At 39.6% G+C, this 22044-nt stretch overlaps 1 protein-coding gene across 1 annotated transcript; it reads left to right on the plus strand.

Annotated features, from left to right (window-relative positions):
• Positions 1–4429: 4429 nt before the first annotated feature.
• Positions 4430–18301, plus strand: MAPK1IP1L (mitogen-activated protein kinase 1 interacting protein 1 like). The gene is made up of 4 exons (XM_037054350.1): positions 4430–4514; positions 11618–11639; positions 12257–12964; positions 13995–18301. Exons 2-4 carry the CDS (start codon positions 11622–11624, stop codon positions 14004–14006), a joined length of 738 nt encoding a protein of 245 aa, XP_036910245.1. The 5' UTR covers positions 4430–4514; positions 11618–11621; the 3' UTR covers positions 14007–18301.
• The last annotated feature ends 3743 nt before the right edge of the window (positions 18302–22044 follow it).

Raw genomic sequence — 22044 nt, forward strand, 5'->3', positions numbered from 1 at the left:
TCTACAGCAAACTCTCCTGTGAAGCTGGGAGTCTCTCCTACTGCCGCCACAACCTCACAGGTGTTTTCAGTCTGGGGTTTTGAGGCTTTACTTCCCCACGCTGGAGCCCTGGGTTGCGCAGTCTGTCTTGCTCCCTAGTTTGTTCCTCACGGTTTATCTGCACTCAGATGTGGGTCCCCCACCGCCTTGCCTGCCCCAGTCCACCAGCCAGGGCCTTGCCTGCCCCAGTCCACCAGCCGTGGCCTTGCCACAAGTCCTCTCCAGGCCTCTGTCCTGCTGCCCATCTCTGCCCCTCCTACAGGTCTGGATGAATGTTTTTTTGTTTTGTTTTGTTTTTTAAGATTTTATTTATTTATCTTAGAGGGCAAGGGAAGGAGAGAAGTACCAATGTATGGTTGCCCCTCGTGAGTCCCCTGCTGGGAACTGGCCTGCAACCCAGGCATGTGCCCGACTGGGAATCGAACCGCGATTGTGTGGTTCGCAGGCCCGCGCTCAGTCCACTGAGCTACATCAGCCAGGCTGGATGAATGTTTTTTTAACTCTTTGGTTGTCAGCCTTCCATACAGTTCAACTTTCTGTCAGTTCTGGTGGTTTTTTGTTTTTAAATTTGTTGTCCTCCTTTTGGTTGTGCGAGGAGGCACAGTGTGTCTACCCATGCCTCCATCTTGGCCGGAAGTTCCTATATGCTTAGTTTTTATTAAAAATACTTTTTGTCAGTCTTAGCTATAAATAGTCAAATCAGTTATGTATTGATTTTGGTAGAGCAAATTGTGTAGGAAAGTAAATTTACAATAGTTGTAAGATGTCTGGAGATAACTCAAGGGAAACAATGCTGAAACTTAAAATAGTCTATGTTTTAGGCAGTTTAATGATCAAATAAATAAAATACTTTAAGTCAAGCAGATTGTTTCTACTTTGGAAAAAAACCTTTACATTTTTGGTTTTAATCAGTTTTACATTCATTTTATTTCTAAAGAATGAATAGAAAGCACAAAGCAGTTTCTTTTTTAATGACCTACTAGAAATGAGCAATACTGCAAGACTGTCTATACTATTCTAATACACTAGTAAATTGGACACAAAATGAACATTTTGAAATGCATTAGTTTCTCAGTAGAAATGTGGACTAATGGATATAACCCACTGGAAAGGGATTGGGGCATGTGAATCTTATTTCAAATGAAGCCAGAGTCTGTTTTTTTATTTTATTTATTTATTTTTAGAGAGGGAAAGGGAGGGAGAAAGAGAGGGAGAGAAACATCACTATGTGGTTTCCTCTCATGTGGCCCCCACTGGGCATGTGGCCCACAACCCAGGCCTGTGCCCTGACTGGGAATCAAACCAGCAATCTTTTGATTCACAGCCTGTGTTCATTCCACTGAGCTACACCAGCCAGGGCATAAAGCCAGAGTCTTAATTTTTTTAATTTCAAATAAGTTACTCAGCCCTAAATATTTGCCTTAATTTCCCAGCATATAAAATGTAGATAATACTTGTCACTTGACTTTTGAAGGTTAATTCTTCAGTTAAGAGGTCACCCTTGGAACATACTTGAAAATAATTTCTGTACAACTGTTAAGTGCTAACGTGATAATAGGTTTTCAAGGTATTCCCTTAGTGGACCCTGAAGATTCACATTCATTTTTAGTCTGTAAAATATGCCAATGGAGAAAACAGTACAATTTTAACTTAACGGTTTAGACTCTGCATTCAGATGAAGAGTTGTGATTTTCTACTGCTCTTAGTAAGGTTTATGTAAAGTTGATGTTTGCCTAAGTTATTTTAAAAATTGGTCACATTTGCAGGAAGTAAAGATACAGGCACACCCATTTTATTGTGCTTCACTTTATTACACTTCACAGATACTGTTGTGATTTTTTCATTGAAGGTTTGTGGCAGCCCTGTGCCAAGCAGGTCTGTTAGCATCTTTTTTTTCTAACAGCATTTGCTTATTTCATGTCTTTGTGTTATATCTTGGTAATTCAATATTTCAGACTTTCATTATTATATTTGTTATAATGGTCTGTGATCAGTGACATTTGCCAAGGCTCAGCTGATGGTTAGCATTTTTTAGCAATAAAGTATTTTTAGATTAAGGTATATACTTTTTGGACCTAATGCTACTGCACACTTAATATAATATAGTGTAAACATAACTTTTATATGCCTGGGAATCCCCAAAATTCATTTGACTTGATTTATTTTGATATTTGCTTTACTTTAGTGGTCGGGACTTGAACCTACAACATTGCCAAGGTATGCCTGTAATCATTTTGCAGTGATAATCAAATCTTAGCTTTCAAAGTAGAGAGAGTATAAAATTCCAGGAAGTTTACTTAAATCATGCTAATTTTGCTAGAATTTTGTTAAATTTTGTATAAACCAAGTATGAACTTGAAGTATACTTCAATATACACAGTTTAAGTAGTAAATTCACAAAGCTAATAGTACCCCTGTCAATCAGGGTTCTAAGATTCACCCCTAACCCAAATGACTATTGCCATTTTTATCACCAATCCTGAAGTTGATTTTTTTTCCTTGGATGTGAGTTCAAATAAATTGACCTGAATAAATTTTCATTCCTTAATTAAAATTTCGTCTACAGAATCCAAAGGCTTTGTATTTTGTTTTAAAAAACATTGTATGTCCTTAACTCACACATTCAACTTATAATCTGAAAAAAAATTTAAATCTTTATTCTTACACATTTTCTAATTTATCATACACTCCTTTCCATTTTTAGTGTATCAGTTCGGGTCTTCCAGAAGCGGGTGTCAAGATGTGATTACATGTGCAAGAGATTTATTGGAATGTGGGGAATATCTCTGCAAGATAACGATGAAGGGAACAGAAGAAGGTGAAGTCTGCATACCACATTGCAGGTCTAACATCTGTGAAAGAAATGGAAGGATTGGAATGGGTGGGCTTCAGACTTCAGTGCAGTTCTAAAAGAAGCGCCATGGTGACGTAGTGCCCAAAGGTTGCCTGTAGGACCCCACACAGGACAGGAATGACCTAAGGCTGGAATTTCATTCTTCCTCAGTGACTGGCTGGGAGCATGGCAGAAGGTGGAAGATGGAAGCTGTCAGTAACTGATAACCAAGATCAGAATTAGGGTGATGGGAGGCGCTCAACTTGGGCACAGAATTTATATTTATTTACCAAAAAATGCAATAATGAAAAATAGTATTTGGTGCAACACTTTAAAATCAGAATACAAAGAAAAAAGATCTATAATAAGTAAAACATCAAAGTTTTAAATAAAGGTAACACTATTATTGCCTCAGGCTTCCTTGTGGCTCCTAAGGAAGAGACTGGCTCCTATGAGGGCCCGTTAGGTTGTTCACACCAGTGGTTTCACAGACTATTGTCATTACCCCAAAAATCTGCCTTTTCCATGCTTAGGTGTTTGAAGTTCCTCTATAGCTCATTCTTCATTTTTCAGTGTGGTAAATAAGTGTGATGTGTTGCATGTTCAGAGAGGTCTTTGTTTAAGAAGTTTGTAACAACATACTCATCCATTGACCCTATAATAGCTAACATAACGTTATAAGACTACTGCATACTTTTACACAAAATATACCTATTATATGTATATATTTTGCACACCATATAATTATGGTAGTCCTAGCTAGTAGGTTCTTTAATGTCAGGGGTCATGTGTCAATCTTTCGGGCCTGACAACTACTTAAAGGTTTATTCAAAAATGAACATGGGGGCCCTGGCTAGAGTGGCTCAATGGATTGAGCACTGACCTGCAAATCAGAGGGTCACCAGTTCAAGTTCTAGTCAAGGCACATGCCTAGGTTGCTGGCCAGGTCCCCAGTAGGGGGCATACGAGAGGCAACCATACACTGATATTTCTCTTCCTCTCTCCCCATCTCTAAAAATAACATCTTAAAAAAAAATGAACGTGGGGAAAGAGGTATTGATCAGGAAAAAACCTTTAAAGACATCTGTTTAGTTAACTTCAGTATGTCAAGGCATTAGCAAACATCTTCCCTTTTCTCTCCCCATTTTTGGCGCGAGGGTTCGTGTCCCCAAATTGAGCCGCAGACAGCGCGCTTGGAGACCTGGGCTGTGTAGAACCTGCCCTCAATCCATTCCAGGAAACAATTAAGCAATTTCCTCCAGGCTGCCCATAACGTCACTAGCTACAGGCGTTTCCCCTGAAGGCTAAGAACTCCGGAAAACTTGGGAGCTTTCCTGTCGCCCACCAGAGAGCCCTTTGGCGAGGGGGGCGGGGCCGCAAGCACCACGAGTAGCTGCTCTGGAAGGGCCGCTAGGGGCCTGCGAGGGGCGCTCGAGGGGCGCGTGGGCCAGCGGAGGAGGGAGGAGCGCCCGCAGGGGCGGTCGCTCTGCGCCGGTACTTCCTGTTCCGGTTCCAGGCGGAGCTGCTCGTTGTGGGTACAGTCGTCGCCGCTGCTGTCAGTCTGCACTTGGTTCTTCATCCCTCGGTTTCTTCGGGTCCATCGCTGCTCTCTAGACCTTGCTGCGGCCTCGGATCTTGCTGGGTGAGGCTGCTTCAGCGCTAATGAGGGTCTGGAGGGGGGGAGAGGGAGCGCGCCGGAGCGGGAGGCGCGCACAGTAACGGAGGAGCCTCGAGTTGCTATTTGGGGACCAAGCGATTTTTTGTTCTCGTACTCTCTCTTGGGGCTTGGAGGAGTCCTCAGACAAACCCCCGGCCACGGGAGAAGGCACCGCGGGTGAGGTAGCGCCAGACGGGTTTCTCCGGGCTTGACGTCAGGCCTGCTTGGGGGGGGGCGGGGCGGAGAGCGGGCCTGGCCCTTCCCCCACCCATTGCCCGACAGGCACGACCCACTCCGAGGCCAGTTCGCTCCGGTTAGTCCCGGCTCTCTTTGTTCATGTGGCCCTGAAGGGCTTCCAACCACGCGCCCCTTGGCCCCGACTTCCCCCATTCATTAATTTCTAATACAAAAAAAGAGCTAGGCCTGAACAGCTACTTCGAGGAATCTTTGGCTCTTGTTTAAGATTACGCACAGTGTGACAACGTTCCGATCATTCCTTACTACAGGAGTTGCTGGCAAACACATTGGGTGATTTTAAGTCCTATAATATCTTGTCTTGGGGGTCAGCGCATACTATGAAAGGTAGCTTATAAATATAGCTGAACCGTCTTCCTCTCTGAAAACCGAGAGTAGTGTTTGTAGTATGTAAAGATTCTAATGTTGAAGCATCAAATCATCCCAGACGAAGACATTTTTATAGCATTACTACTGAAGAAATACTTGTACACCTGGTGATCTTAAAGGCCTGTTTTGACAATGAAACCTCATTACAAGTGAAGGTGATCGTCAGAAATCTTTCAGAAGCTCATTATTTAGTAGTGTTCATTGGGCAGGAAAAACGGAAATTTTTCTTGCTGCTGGCATCCCTAGTGTGTCTCAGAGTTGGGCTGCGGGTATTGATTGGCTTGTTCTCTTCCTCCAGAGATCTTCAACCGGAATCCAGGGCCCGGTGTGTTTTGGAATTCAGATCTCTTTGAATTTTACCTTTAAATTTTTAGAGAGACGGTAAAGTTCATAGACATGCGCCTTCAGCAGTGTTGGGGCAGCATCCCCTACCTAATCCAGTGATTAATATTTATGCAGCGATAGGTATGAATTCATGGAAACTATAAATAGCCTCAGATCAGGTTTTGTCACCAAGTAAGTTTTGTGCCAAGCTGAGAACCGTTTCTTTCTAGTTCAGAGGCTCCTGAGTTCAGAACCGCGGGTAAAGGCTTATGATTCTATCATAGCGATTGAAAGTTTGAAACTCAACACATAGCGATGTGTTGTTGAGTTTTTGCTATATGTCAGGCAGTGCCCAAGAGACTTGTTTGCAAATCTGTGAGGTGGATACTATTCCTGTCTACTTCTGCCTCTGTGGTTTGAGAGTTCACCTTGTCCAGAGCCAGCCCTGAAGAGCCATGGTTTTTTATCTAGTCATTTGTCCTTTTAGCATTCACTCTTTTAACCATGTGCTGCACACCTATATACGAAGGAAGACAAGAGAACGTATTTGTAGGCCACCCGCTGTTTTCCTGTTGTTAGAGGCACTTGATTTATATATAAGTCCNGTTTGAAACTCAACACATAGCGATGTGTTGTTGAGTTTTTGCTATATGTCAGGCAGTGCCCAAGAGACTTGTTTGCAAATCTGTGAGGTGGATACTATTCCTGTCTACTTCTGCCGCTGTGGTTTGAGAGTTCACCTTGTCCAGAGCCAGCCCTGAAGAGCCATGGTTTTTTATCTAGTCATTTGTCCTTTTAGCATTCACTCTTTTAACCACGTGCTGCACACCTATATACGAAGGAAGACAAGAGAACGTATTTGTAGGCCACCCGCTGTTTTCCTGTTGTTAGAGGCACTTGATTTATATATAAGTCCCACTTAGTCTCTGGTAACCAGTTCCTCCCAGTTGGAGGAACTGAGGTTCATTCAGGAGAGCTGACACTGACAGAGGCATGCCAACCTTGGTCTGAGGCCCCATGCCTTTCTGAGTTCCAGCTCATCTGACGTGCTAACACTACACACAGACCTTTTTTATCTCCCTTTTAGTTTTGTACAAACTGCTCTCCTTTCCCTAAGGCCTGTCCCGCCGACTCCTATTCATTGTTCTTCTAGGCTGCCCAGGGACCGCTTCTGAGGATTCCTTCCCTGATCCTCCCTTAATTCTCTTAGGAGCTCTTGGAAGTACTCCCTTGGTTTACTCCAAGTAATGTTTCAACTCTCCACCACGCCGAACTCCTGAAACATTTAATCCATGCATTGCTGTTCATTTCCCCAAAGCCCAACACAGTGCCCAGCACATACGTAGCCAAATAAATGTAGACAATATGGCTGACAAGAGGTTGCTGAAAAAATTACTTTTTAAAATTACATTTTGAAGAAATTTAGAATGTTCAAAGATTTTCAAATCCCTAATTGCTTGAGTTTCCCAAATGTAAGCTAGGTAAGAGAACCAGTAGTAAAAACTGTCATGTATTTTAATTTAAATTTATACTTTCAGTGCAATATATTACCATCATCCTACCCCCGCCCCTGCAGACTAAACAAATCAAAGCAATAATCCTGATTTCTCTTAATATAGTTTACATGCCCGTAGTACTCTATAGACGATTAACTGTTAATTATCTGTGAAGTAGTAGGAGTTATTACAACTGTTTGGCAGATGAAAATATGGTCTCTGGTTAAGCTTGACTTTGTCGAGTCTCAGTTCGAAAGATTGATGTCCAGGTTTCATAGCCAAGAAGCCCCAGATTGTTCACTATTCCACCACATTTGGTGGACTTTTGAAATATTTCTTGTCCAGTACTTAGTAATTTATGTTCAACTTTTGTGAACTTTTCTGTAATTGAATTATTTTTTTACCCTAAAGGCCAAAGAAGCTATAGAAATGTTTCTTTTCTGGTATATGATAAAAGAAATTTTGTGTTCTCTTTTAAGATTAATATTTCTGCTGCTCATAATGTGAAGTGATTATTTTTCAGGTAATGCATAGATCTTGCCATAAAGTGGTAGTGGAAGTTTTGGAGGGAATGGCTTTAGATTGTTCCAGGAAGAAGAAAATGAAAATCTTTCTTGATTATAGATCTTTGTTTGTTTGTTTGCCAGTTTAGGGATACATTGGCCTCATCTTACTGATAAGTATAACCCAGATGTTTGGGAACAGTTGTTCAGAAAATATAAATTTTTTTTCACATTTTGCATCTCTTCTTTTGTTGAGACACTGAGGTTCTGCTCAATTTTTTACCTTTTTATGATGAGAGTATCCCCCAAAATATACATTGTAATGGTTCAAATTAACATGAACACTGTTCATTCTAGGCATGAGGAGCAGGTACCTTTTACTGAGCAGTGATATAGAACAGTACGTGACCTATTTCCAGTTCCTTTGATCAGGACTTCATGGTTTTTATAACAAGATTCTAGTATTCCTCTATCTTCCAGGATTTGTTGTTGAATTTAAAATTTTAAAGAAATTGTGAATCTGTTTAATAGTATTACCTCATGGTATAATTTATATTTTGATGTAACTCTATGACTAATTAACTTTATATTATACATAATATATATATACACACACGTTTTTCAAAGACAAAGAGAGGAAAAATAATTCTGAAACAGCAAGACCTTATGAAATTAAATTGGTTGCTTAATTTTCTGCTTCAGAATTAATGCGAACTTTGATACAGAACCATTTTCTGTTTCAGGAAAGGCTTACTCTGAAAAGCATGTTTTATGTGAAATTTAAACTTGTCATTCACTGATACAGATTCGTCGAGTGTTAGTCTCAAGAATTTACTGATGTTTTAATATAAAACAAACCTTAACTTGGAAGTTAATGAATAAGTATATTTGCTGTGCACTCAGGTTTTGTTTTCTCATATTCTGAATAAAAAGCAGGGTTATGGTAGTTGTGAATTTTAGTAGGCTTTATGTTGTTTCTTATGAATTGATACCAAATTCATACTTGAAAACTCTTAAGAATGCAAGGATGGTTCAGTATTAAGCAATCTATATATAAAATTAACTATTGATGAGGTTTTAAAGGAGGGAAACTGAGATCAACTTTATTATTAGATGCCAAAAGATCTTTTTAGTGTCTTCTGTATTTTTTAACTAGTAAAATAAGAATAAATAAATACAGACATAAATCAACTTCTTTAATGTGATTTTTTTAAATCTCAAACTAAAAGTGAGAATTAATTTAAACATTAGAGGCATTCCCAAGAGAGTTTGGAACACAACCTTTTTTGCATTTGTGCTTAGTCCCACTATTTAACATTTCTTTGTTGTTTAAGTCCTAGTTGATACAAAAGAGAAAAGAGGTATAATTATGGAAAAGAGAAGGTAAAAGTACATTTTTGTAAATGCCATAGTTGTTTACCTGGGAATCCCAAGGAATTAACTGAGAAACTTTCAACAATAAAATAATTCAGTAATTCACTGCTTACAAACATAATACACTAAAACTTTTAAAACTCTTTCCCATATATGGACAATCAGTTTGAACAATACTGAGTGGGCCAAAAAGTCTGTATGGCTTTTTCTGTAAAATAAAAGACACATTTTTCATTTTCACCAATAACTTTTTTTATTTGGATTTTGTTTGGATATCTTCAGTAGGTTGGCTATCTCCCACAAGGTATATGTCCCCTAAATAAGTCTGTAAATTTAATGCCATTCCAACCAGAATACCAACAGATTTTTCTTTCCCCAAATTGATCTGGAAAGGGTAAGCATGAGAATATTCAGGGAAATCTGAAAAAAAGAACAGAAATGGGGTCCTGGCCACATAGCTCGGTTAGTTGAAGCATCATCATTCCAATATGCCAAGGTCGTGGGTTTGACTTCTGGTCAGTGCACATATAAGAATCAACCAATGAGCCCTGGCTGGTGTGGCTCAGTGGATTGAGTGTCAGCCTGTGAACCAAAGGGTCACTGGTTCAATTTCCAGTCAGGGCACATGCCTGGGTTACAAGCCAGTTCCCAGTTGGGGTCACATGAGAGGCAACCACACATTGATGTTTCTTTCCCTCTCTTTCTCTCTTATTTTCCCTCTCTCTAAAATAAATAAATACGTAAATCTTTTTTTTTTTTTAAGAATCAACCAGTGAATACATAAATAAGTGGAACAAAAAATTGATGGTTTTTTTTCTCTCTTCCTCTTTCAACACTAATAAATAAATAATTTTTAAAAGAACAGTAATACCTGGCTGGTCTAGCTCAGTGGATTGAGCTCGGGCCTGCGAACCACATGATCGCAGTTTGATTCCCAGTCAGGGCACATGCCTGGGTTGCAGGCCAGTTCCCAGCAGGGGACTCACGCGAGAGGCAACCATACGTTGATATTTCTGTCCTTCTCTCCTTCCCTTCCTCTCTAAAGATAAATAACTAAAATCTTTTTTAAAAAAAGAAACAGTAATAGGAGGGCAACTCATGTTAAAATTTATTAAAAACTAAAGCTGCCATAATTAAGGCAAAATTGTATGGTGGGATCATTAGAAAAGAATAGAGTCCACAATGCCATTGGTAAATGACAGTGGCCTGGTGGTAAAGAAGCTTAGTTCTGAAGTCAGTCTGTACCTGGGTTTGGATCCCTTCTCTCCTGGTCACTAGCTATGTGGCCTTAAGCAAGTTAACTTGGTAAGCCTCCTTCTTCCAGCTGCAAATTGGGGCTGGTAATGAAATTTACATTTGTAGGTATCTGGGGCTATTAAATGAGCTTATGCACTTAGCATGGTGCCTATTCCATGGATGTTTAATAAATAGTAGTTGTTAATAGCAGTAGAACGTATTAAAGACAGCTTGTTAAATCATTTGACAAAAGGTAGATTATTCAGTGACTATTGTTTGGAAGAACAGAAAGAGTTTATAATAAGTTAATCTATAAAAATAGTATATGAAAGCATAGGTGATTTTTTTAAAACTTGGCGTAGCAGACAAGACCTTTGTAACACAGAAGCCATATGTAGTTTGGAATTGGTAAGTTTGACTACACAAAACAAACCGATTATAGTGTCTAAAAATACCATTTAAAGGATCTAGAGATAATAGGAACTCGGGATAAATTTTTTTTGTCTCAAATGACAGAGCTAGAGCTAGCTTAATGTCCTTACTTATCGCACAAAGCATTTTTTTAGAAAGATGTGTGTTACTAAGTAGTAAAATTATCAAAGGTAATGGAGTACATACTGTCTTCTATCTATAAGAAGTCAAAGAATAAGCAAAACACTTAGGTAAGAAAGGGATTGCTGGGAGGGAGGGGAGTTGGTTGGAAGGGAGCATGAGCAGCAGCCCTTCGGGAGCCAGGGAAATGTTCTGTATCCTGGACACATACACATGACAGAGCCTTTTGGTCTAATGCGTAAGGTCCTTGCATTTTAAGGTGTTAATTTACTTCCATTTAAAAAATTGGTACAAGTAGCCCAAGGACATGAGGAAATTAACAGAAAAAAATATAAATGAGATATTAAATATAAGTGATGCTCTACTTAAAGAAATCTAAGTTAAAACAAGATGCCAATTTTTTCATTGCTTCTTGGCCTTTTGGCTAAGATCATGTGTAAAACAAGATGCCAGCCTACCATAATTGAAAATGATTTAGAAATTTAAAATACCAAGTGGTAAAGAAGAGTTAAAAGGAAAAGGTGGGCAGTGTACATTGACAAGGGACTTTTAAATTGGCATGGACTTTTGAGGTGGAATTTATAGAACTACCTGTTGATTGAAATTCTTACATTTTAGTACTTTTTCCTGGTGATAGACTCACAAGCGAGCAAAGATATGTGTTCAGATATGTTTGCTCTGTCATTCATTCAAACAATATAAAAGGCAAACAAACATAAACTGCCACCAGGTTAGCATGTAAAACTAAATTGTGAGTCACTTTTGTATGATGTGCCGCCAGTAAAAAGGGATGAGGTTGATAGAGCCATCTGGACTGTTGTGGAAATGTTTCCTACATAGAGGACAATATTTTACATCGATGATTAAGATTCCATTTAAGTAAAAATAAAGAATATATAAGAATCAGTAAACGCTGGTTTTGAAATATTACTTCTTCCTTTCTTTTTCTTTCTTCCTTTCTTTCTGTTTTTGTTTTTAGGAAAATGTCTGATGAATTTTCGGTAAGTTGATACATTTATTCTTTTTAAGTTTTTTAGCTCTTAAGAAAACAACATAGTTTGAACAGCGGGCCATAGTCTTTCAGTTTGAAAGAGACGCTTTCTGTGATTGTTGGGCTTTGGCGGGGGGGGTGGTATGTGATTTTGATAGGTTATTTGCTTTAATTTACTTATGTACATCATTTGAAAATATATTTTGAAGTATTCTCTCTTTCAACCTCATATTATTAATAATAGCCAACAATCATTGAAAATTAATATCCAGCACTGTGTTAACTGCATTACATAAATTATCTCATGCAAAGCCTCAAGTTAACCCTAAAACTGTTTTTTTGAAAATGAAGAAGCTAAAGCTCAGAGAAAGTATGTAACTTGTTTAAGGTAAAGCTGGGATTCGAACCCACAATATGTTAATCAGTTGTATTTAGAAAACTTCTGCTTCTCTGAGGAATTTGCATTGTAAGGGTGATATTCGAGGTAATCACTCAGGTTTTGTATTAAATGAATTGTTTTTAAACTGAACAGCTTGGCTTTGGAAGATGTTATAGGTATTTATAGTCGTGTTTGGTATGACTTCTTCCTAAATAAGATTGGTGAGACGTGCCTTTTTTGTATTCCAGTTGGCAGATGCGCTACCTGACCACTCCCCTGCCAAAACCTCTGCTGTGAGCAATACAAAACCCGGCCAACCTCCTCAAGGCTGGCCAGGTTCCAACCCTTGGAATAACCCAAGTGCTCCACCTTCTGTGCCATCTGGACTCCCACCAAGTGCAACACCATCCACTGTGCCTTTTGGACCAGCAGCAACAGGAATGTATCCCTCCGTGCCTCCCACTGGACCACCTCCAGGACCCCCGGCACCTTTTCCTCCTTCTGGACCATCATGCCCCCCACCTGGTGGTCCTTATCCAGCCCCAGCTGTGCCAGGGCCTGGCCCCACAGGGCCATATCCTACACCAAATATGCCCTTTCCAGAGCTTCCGCGACCATATGGTGCACCCACTGATCCAGCTGCAGCTGGTCCATTAGGTCCATGGGGATCCATGTCTTCTGGACCTTGGGCACCAGGAATGGGAGGGCAGTATCCTACCCCTAATATGCCATATCCATCTCCAGGGCCATATCCTGCACCGCCTCCTCCCCAAGCACCAGGAGCAGCACCACCTGTCCCATGGGGCACTGTTCCACCAGGAGCCTGGGGACCACCAGCACCATATCCTGCCCCTGCGGGATCCTATCCCACACCAGGACTCTATCCCACTCCCAATAACCCTTTTCAAGTGCCTTCAGGACCTTCTGGTGCTCCACCAATGCCTGGTGGTCCCCATGTGAGTGTTTAATTTGTTATTTAACATGCACCTAGTAGTCATATAAGCACAACTAAAAGATGATTTGTCTCCAGTTTGGGCTAGAAGATGAGAAAGCTTTTAAAACTTGCTAAAAGAAGGTGTGTCTGTGTGAAGTAAATTTCAAATTTTAGGTAAAGGATGAAAACACGAAATTATGTACTCCTGGACTAAAAATGGAAAGAAAAGTTTTCTAAAGATCCCCAGAGACTTCATAGTGTACTAAGCAGTGTCCTCAACAGCATCCTTGAGGTAAACTCAGAGATGCATTACATTGGTCTTTTTAAAAACATTTCTCAATAATGTTTTATAGCATCACACTGAAATACAGTTCAATAATAATCTCTGCCTATCTGGCTTAATATAGAGGTAGGTTTTTTTTGTTGTTACTGAAATTCAGTATTTCGGTGTACTCATTTTTTATAGTATAATTTATTAACAAACCTTCAAAATGAATCAAGTTTTTTTTGTTTTTTTTTTAGTGAGCATAGATGATTATAATCAGTGGTGTTTCATGGTTTAATTATATTTGCGTATAACATTTATACACAAATTTTATTCTCTTAGAAACAGACTGGAGAGATGGTTACTAGATGTAGATGTTTAGAGCATCCAGAGCAGCGGACATACAGCATGGCCCAGCATTTGTGCAACTTGCCATAGTGTTTTTAGCCAAGGTTTTGTTAGATTCTGAGCAGCATTCAGCTCAATATTCTGCCACTGTTCTGAATATGTGTAATGCTTTATGGTCTGTCGGCCAAGCCGGAGTAGGGTTGACATCTTAGTTGAAGAGCCTGTCTTAATTAAATGCCCCAAAACATCCTTTCATTAGTATAACTTCTTGTTATATATATATATATATTCTCTTTTAAAATTGTTTTTGTAGATTGTATGCCAGAATAAGTGAGATGACTTGCTGTTTGGATTTATTAAGCAATAAGTTTAAACCACAGACAGGAGTAAACTCCATTCACAAAATCTAGAAGTTTACTTTTTTTTTTTTCTATTGCAGTCTTACCATTAAGTTAATGGATGAAGAGATGACGCTTTGCTTTTTGAAGTACATGTATATGCACATGAATGCATATATAAAAATTGCTGGTTTCACTATTAGAGGGCATTCGTGAAAGAACAACTCTTGCACCTCTCAGAAGATATCTGCCTCTTGTACTTGGATGTATAATATATCAGATGGATACAATCAGATAAAAATGTAAAAGTAAATCATTAAAATGTGATTTTTATTCAGTTTTTATGGAAAGTTAAAATAAGTATATTGAATAGCTCTTTGATATAATTTGTTTAAAACAAATTTTGGATTTGTTTAAATTATGTAACTACATACTTAAAAATCTAAGATGTTGTGGATTATTGGTAGACTCTGCAACCTCATTGGCAAATTATTTTTATTATTTTTCTATAATTACTTTTTCCCTAAATAAACACACTTTGAAAATATTCACAATGTCATAGCTTAAACAAATGATGCTTCTCAACATCTTGAGCTGCTCTATCCATAGAATAAATAAATCTAGTCCTCTTGAGGTTATGTTTTTAATATACATTTTTGAACTGGCAGTAATTATTGTCAGATGTTGAGTTTATTGGGCAGTGTTCATTTTAGCCTTGAGAATTTAGTGAAAACTTGCATTTTGAGTTTCACTTGATTTGTTTTACTTTTAGCCACATGAGTCAAACAGCTCCAAAATCTGAGATTTATGGAAACTTCTTTTTAATGCAGGCCAACATGTATGTAAATTATGCTCTTAGAGAATTGGTGGTCTCTGTATTGCTTTAGAATAGATGGGGATGTCCATATGGATTTGGGAAGAGCTCAAGGAAGGAAATAATTCTCTTTTGTGTCAAACCTCAAACTGGAGGAAACCTTGGGAGTTGCTTCATAGTGACAAGTAATTTGCGTTCCCAGAAAACACTCTTCCACCCCTTTCCTGTAGCTGCTTCTCCCTCAGTTCTGTAGGATTGCATCCCTTAAATTCCCCCCTGATACGGAAAACTGGCACGCTCGAGAGGTCTGTCGTAAACACATATAGCAGTTCTGCTGAGAGAACCTTAGTCATACAGGCATGACTGTTCTCTTTATACAAGTGTGATCGAAATAATGTGTCTGTCTTTCAGAGTCTGGTTAAGCACTGTCATTGTCTCTTGCACAGTATCCTGGATCTGTTTGTAGAGTGCTCATGGCTAACAGTTCAGTTCTGTATTTGTCGACAGGTAAATAGGTAGAATTAGTGCCATCCTTAAAAAGTATCCTCTAAAACTGAAAATAATAAAGTATAGTTCTCTGCAATTGAGTTTAAAGAAGTGTGATTGTATTGCTTAAATGTATTGTTTGTAACCACCATAATAGTCCGACTAGTTTCTTGGCATCTTTAAATCAGATTCCTAATTTGGGGATAGAACTGACTGTGTTACTTGTAGAATAACATTTTGAAACTTTTAATATATCCATTGGGTTACACTAAAGTGTATTGTGAATTTCTTCACCAGTATAGGACAGGTTTATGCTAGAGCTCTTGTTTTTGCTTAGAAATAAAGTATTTAGTAGTTTATTTCTTGTATAGTTAAAATGTCAAGAATGCCAAATGTTGCCAATGTAACGGTTTGATAGCTACCTCCTATTAAGAAATCAAGATGATCACCTTTGGGAGGAACATTCAGTATTTCAATCTCCCTTTTAAGTGGATGATAAATTCAAGCTTCCAGAATTGAAACTAATTTGTTTAGCTATTTTCAGACTGTTGAATGTTGCTAGACAGCCTTACGTAGTGGCACAAGTAGTCTTTTTATCTTATACTCACTTGCAAGGCCAAGTGGCAGCTATCTACAACACTTTGGAAATCTGTTGTCAAAGCAGCCTTCAATTTACAGGGCAGGTCACTGTAGAAGGCCGTACCTTAAATTGTCAGTATCTTGTCAGCTGACTTTGAAGGCATAAGATGATAGGAAAAGTGAGATGGCAGCAAAGATGTCTCCTTTTAGTTGCTGGGATTGTCCTGCATTGGGATGATAACTTTGGCTTTAGATGTGTGTGATACTAAATGTAACACTAGACAGGATACTGTTTGACTGAAGAAGGAAGAGGGAGCAAGTTTGGGAGTCTGTAACTGAGGAGCCCGGGTGTTATCGGAGAAAAATCTTTTGTCAAAGGATTGGAAGGACCGTGAACACAAGATTTGAAATTCCTCTTCCCAGTGGGTGTATTAACTTGGCTAGTGACCTATGCTGCTCCGTGTGCCCTAGACAATACTATTAGCAGTTTACTTCTCAAGGACTTTCCTAATGGTATTGGGGAGATTTTTTAAATGGAAGAGTAAAAATCAAAGGGAACACAATTTGCTTTTATTTTTGTAATTATTTAGAACATCATTTCTCAAATCAGGGAAGAGGTATCTCAATTCTTGAGAGAATAATCTGGGCAAAAAGTATTTTTAGGTTCAGGATGGAGTTCAGAATGTAAGTTTCCACGGAGGAATGGGAGAAGCATCTAAGGAACATCTCTTTGTACAAGGGAATGATTTGCTGTCAGAATAAGTCACGTTAGGCTAAGATGCATTTATGGAAGACTGCTTGTTACCAAGTGTGTTTGGTCTTAAAGGAGTATGAAGTATGGACTATGCTGGCATTTGGACTTAAAAGCAAGAATTTTTAAAATAAATTTGCTGGAGATAGTTGAAGTAACATTGAAGAACAGTACTCCTGGAGTTTGAATGTTAGACTTTGAAATGTTGAGCCTAAAAATGACAAATGAAAATTTAAAATATAGACCTTATATTCACATACTCAGTTCTCAAGAATCAAGGTGCTTTAAAGGAATTTATAAAATACCTTGGCTTGTTTTTTGCTGGGCTCAGCCTGATGATACCTTTTCCTGTTTGAGAATGACCATTTTGTTTAGTTACATATTGATTATTCAGGAACAGACAAGGCATTTTTTAAATTACCAAAGGCCTCCTTCCTTTTTCATTTTACTGTTTGTTCTTTTCAGTAGAGATTGGTAATAGGGCTGAAAAGAAATGTGAATTTTTGGCCTCAGTCTATCACACCACTACAATGGAACATTGGAATATTTTCTAGGAGAAAAAGGTCAGTGAGCCCATGATATTGTACCTCATAAATAGTGCTACTTATTGTGCTCAGATATACAGCTTTTAAAACTAGAGATGGACATAGCTCTACTCAAAGTTTCGGTAAGAATACTGTGCCTAGTTTGCATATCATTCAGTTGCCCACACTTTTAAATGATGAGTGCCATGTCTTCCTTCCTCGCCCTGAGTAATCTAGTGCCAACTTTATTAAAATGCCATGGTTATAAACCTTGGGAGTTAAACCTAAGCACAGACCTTCCAGTGTTAACGTTTTTGAAAAGTAGAAGACTAAATTCAGATGAATCACACTGATACACTGTGCTATGCATAGAAAGTGGTGGGTGGCAGTCAGGGAGGACTATAATTTAATCTAATAGAGCAGTATTTAGCATGAAGACACTGTTCTTTTTATTTTCAGAGTTCTGCCAAGTAAAACAAAAATTGCCAATAAAATAGTATTAAAGCAATGTGCAAGCTTCTGGCTCTAGAATAGTTCTGAGAACTGCATTCATTCAACACTTAAACGTCTGTGACCCAGGTGCTGTGCCAGATGCCAGAGGTACAGACATGAAAGAGAATGCCTGTCCTTGAGGGGTTTATAGTCTAGGGGTGGCATTACGGAATTCGTCAGTATACCCATTACTAGTTTAACCTAGATGAACGTTTTGATATTCCTGCTGGTGGAAATTATAGACCAGCCTTCAGGCATTTAAAGAGCAAAGTATGCTATAACTTTTTTTTAAGTAAGAAATTACGTTTTCCAAGATTGTAGTCTTGTCGGTGTAGCTCTTCCAGCATGCAAACAATGGGATGGTTTTTCCTCCTCTCCCCTGGGTAAGGGCACATTCACTGCCCGTCACTGATAACAGATGCTGATTTGTTGCCATTAAGTAGACTTGACTTCTTTGTGCTCTATAAAGGTTTTTTGTATTTTTTTTATATTGTTATTGTTTGCATTGACTCCATGACAAATTTAATGTATGTAACTGTCTATGCATTTTAAGTTAAACTGCCTAAAATGTGATTTGAGACATAAACATTTGTTTGTATTATGAATTATAAGCAATCTGTTTGAGACTTTAGGTTTTATCACCTGCTGCTGTATTTGTAAACAAAAACAAATGTCGCTTTAAGAAGTAATTATAATTAGGAATAGTCTATGGGTGTGATACTTGATATTTTTAAAGATAAACTTGTTTGCTTTTGTGTATTATACCTGAAAACTTTTCTTAAAATGTATTTTCATGGTTTCACAGTTTTTCCACATACTTTATTCTTTAGGCCCAGTTCTGGCCTTCCCTGAACAAGTCCAAAGCCTAATGCAAATTTGTTGACATAAAGACAAAAGGGCCTAAAATGCCTCTGCATTGTGTGTGATCTGCATTCACTAAGGCATGGCTGTAGGCCGCCTGGCAACAACCCCTCCACACACTCTCTTTCAGCAACATGATGTCCGAGGTGAGGGAGGATTTCCTCCTCTCCCTTCATGGCCAGGCTCTCCTCTGTAACCAGGTTATCTGTACACAGAGTTAGGGAACCTTTCCCATCCCTGCTCCCACCACTCCCACTGAGAGGCAGTTCTGCTCTGGCCATGATAGGCCGTTAGTGAGGATCACATTGTGAAATTTGGTGTATTTTGCCATTTTCTTTCCATAGGCTGGTTACTAGCATTTCTTCAACCCCAGTATGAAGGGGGCTATGAATGAATGAATAATTTCTAGCACATTCTGCTTTGGAATGGGAGGTCTGACTTCATATCCCCCAGAAGTACCCATCTAAGATATAGCTATGAAAACTAAAACTCAGTGCCAATCCTTTTGCAACAGATCTCTAATGCAATATAGAATCCTAACTGTTAGCTAACGTTTTAAAGAAGACAATGCAATGCTTTTAAGAAGACAATGCAATGCGATAATGCATTTTAATACCAGAAGAAAATTTAGGCCATCCTGTAGTTTGTCCCTATAGCATTTGGACATTGTTCTCATTTGAGCTGGTTTTTATGTTGCTGCATTGAACTGTCAGACTGGGTGGCTTAAACGAGAACAACTGATTCAGTTCTGGAGGCTGAGAAGTCCAAGGCACTGACCGATTTGACTTCACAGTGAGGTTGCTTCCTGGCTCGCAGATCACCACCTCTCTCTGTCCTCTCAACGTGGTGAAAAGAGGAGCAAGCTCTCTTGTCTCTCAATAAGGGCACCAGTCCAATTACGGAGGGCCCCTGCCCTCATGAACTCTTATGAAAATTTTCTCCCAAAGGTCCCGTCTCCCAATTGTATCGTGTGGTAGGTGGGGCCTTCAATATATGTATTTGGTGGAAGCACACAATTTGCTACATAGACCTCAAAGATAAGTTGTGTAGGGAGACAGGTTTGTTGATTTAAAACCTTAATAGATGAGACCATGTCTCCTAATTGAGATTTGCTAAAATCATGACCACTGCTTCACAAGAATAATAGAATCTAAGACTGGGAGGAGCTCTGCCCACAGAGTCTGCCCCAACCTGCACCCCCTGCCCGGCTGCCATGGATGAGAATAAGTCTACCTAGACATGATCTGCTTGGGGGGGAAAGGTGGCCAATCTCTCAAAGGAAAAGGGCCAGGAGCCTGCTCCTCAATGGGCTTTGGGTTCAATTTGCACAGGAATACAGGTAAAGCTTATCACTCATCAGGCAGTAAGGATCAAAGGATAGGTAACATACAAAGAAGGCTGAGGGCTTATTCTGAGTCAAGGTCAGTTAGCTAAAGGGCCATAAAACTTTGACAGACAAATGCATTTCGTGTTTGGGCCCTTATCATAAAATGGAGGACATTCCTAGCAAAGCAGGTTTCAAAGGATTTTATGCATTCTTTCTTAGGCCTGTTTGTCCCTGGGGAACCACCTGTTCTGCCCAGGGCTGCACCACCCTCCTGCATTTTTTCAGGCTTTAGTCAGGCTGGGGAAGTAAGGCAGCCAAGAGATAGGAGCCTTACAGACAGAATGAGGACTCGGGTTGTCAGAGCCGAGGGGTGAGGGTCCATCATTCCCTTTTTCTCCAGTCCCCCAAGTTTCTCTGAGGACACCATCATGACTGTTTGTCTTAGGTCATCCCTCCCTTGAGGAATCTTCCCTGTCCTTGGCAAACCAGTTATCCACCCTTGGGGCCAAGCAAGGTGAAGTAAAAGGGGGCAGAGTCAGCACCCCTGCCAGGAAGACAAGCTTTTATCTGCTAAGTGGGTAATGGGTCCAAGATGTCTTTACTCAGCAGTAGCCACAGGGGGTTACAGCTTCTGAAACCGGGTAGGGTGGTACCCAACTTCAGACCACCTGGAATTCTAAGCAATGCTTAAAGTGTTAGTGTCACATAAGAAATGAGGAAATTTAACATTTTGTTAGGTTTTTGCTGTGGCCATGTTTTATGTGGGATGTTTTTAAATGGTCATTTAGACTAGCATTCCTTAAAGCTTAGATTAAAAAGATTTTCTCTTCCCCAAAAGGAAAACTTGAAAGAGGTTGAGTAGATTCCTGTGGTCATACTACATAAATGGTGGCACCAGCATTTTAGTCACAAGTACTTAGGTTTTTTTCACTGTGTTATATTTTGTCCAAGCATCTAATACTCTTCTTTTTTAAAAATATTTGTTTATCTTTAGAAGGGAAGGGAAGAGGGAGCGAAATATCAGTGTATGGTTGCCTCTCGCGTGGTTCCCTGTTGGGAACTGGCCCGCAACCCAGGCGTGTGCCCTGACTGGGAATCAAACCATGATTCTTTGGTTCGCAGGCCCGCATTCAATCCACTGAGCTACTCCAGCCAGGGCTCTGATACCCTTCTTAATGCAATTCCTTGGTTACCAGTGTAGACCTTTCTGTCTTCCACGAGACATCCTGACTTGTTCTTGTCCTTGTAAAACTCCACCGAGCCCTGTCCAAAGCTATGGGAAAACTCCTCAGAGAACACTCAACTAGTTAAATTCTTAAAGAGTCCAAGTTAAATCGAATGTCATGTATTGTCCTAATTCTTACACAGCTTCTTTCCCGGCAGCTAATGAAATCTCTTAAGTACACTTCACGTAACCTATTCGATTCTTAACACTCCAGCCTTTGAGACACAATTTAGGAGGAGACAGAAGTAAGTCTAGTTGACACTACTCGGCCGAGAGCCTCAGTTAATCCTCTCTATAAACTTCTAAGACAAGGAAAGTTCTTACCCCATTTTGTAGATGATGAAGCTAAGGCTAAGAAGTCAGAGAGCATGTAGGTCACATGTGGAACAATCCAAGGTGCAACTCTCAAAGCTTTTGCTCTAAACCACATACACTATATAGAATGCTGCTTCCCTAAAGAACAGGTTCTCTGTGTTGCAAGTGCCTGCCATGGTTGCCTTGGTGCTACCATGGCAACATGGTTATGCTTCCAAAGTTGTATACCTGGAAGGTCAAATCCAATATTTATCGAATGTTTTGCAGCATGTTTTCACACCATATGTCACTGGGTTTCATTGGATATTCCCTTTAAAAAGCTAGCATTGATGCTTGAAATGCATATCCTTACAGTTTAGTGAATTAAACTAAAAACTTAGTTATATCTTCATAAACAAAGGCAAATAATGTTCAAAGTGGTAGCAGTTAAGAGTAGAGTTAAGATGGATGAGAGAAATGTTGCAAAAGCTACTGAATGATCAGACCAGTCCCGAACAGGACTGGTTCCAGTTGCTGAAGACACCATGAGTGTGCAGCTGCCCCGCAGTGGGGGCGGGCTTGGGCAGCCGTCAGAGTGGCTGGGACGGAAGAGGTCCTTGCTAAGCAGCGGATGAGCGGCCAAGATGTGCATGAACTGTGCGGGGGTGGGAGTCCAAGGGAGGTTCTGCCAAGTATGGCTTGACAGTTCTTTTTAAACTTCCCAATGCAGGACATGCTAAATTAAAACATCTCAAGTGTTGCTTAGTTACCACAACACAAAAATCTCAAGTACTGTAC

Source organism: Sturnira hondurensis, unplaced genomic scaffold (assembly GCF_014824575.4).
Source record: "Sturnira hondurensis isolate 20B ecotype Veracruz unplaced genomic scaffold, ASM1482457v3 Scaffold0008196, whole genome shotgun sequence".
Classification (NCBI taxonomy): Eukaryota; Metazoa; Chordata; class Mammalia; order Chiroptera; family Phyllostomidae; genus Sturnira; species Sturnira hondurensis.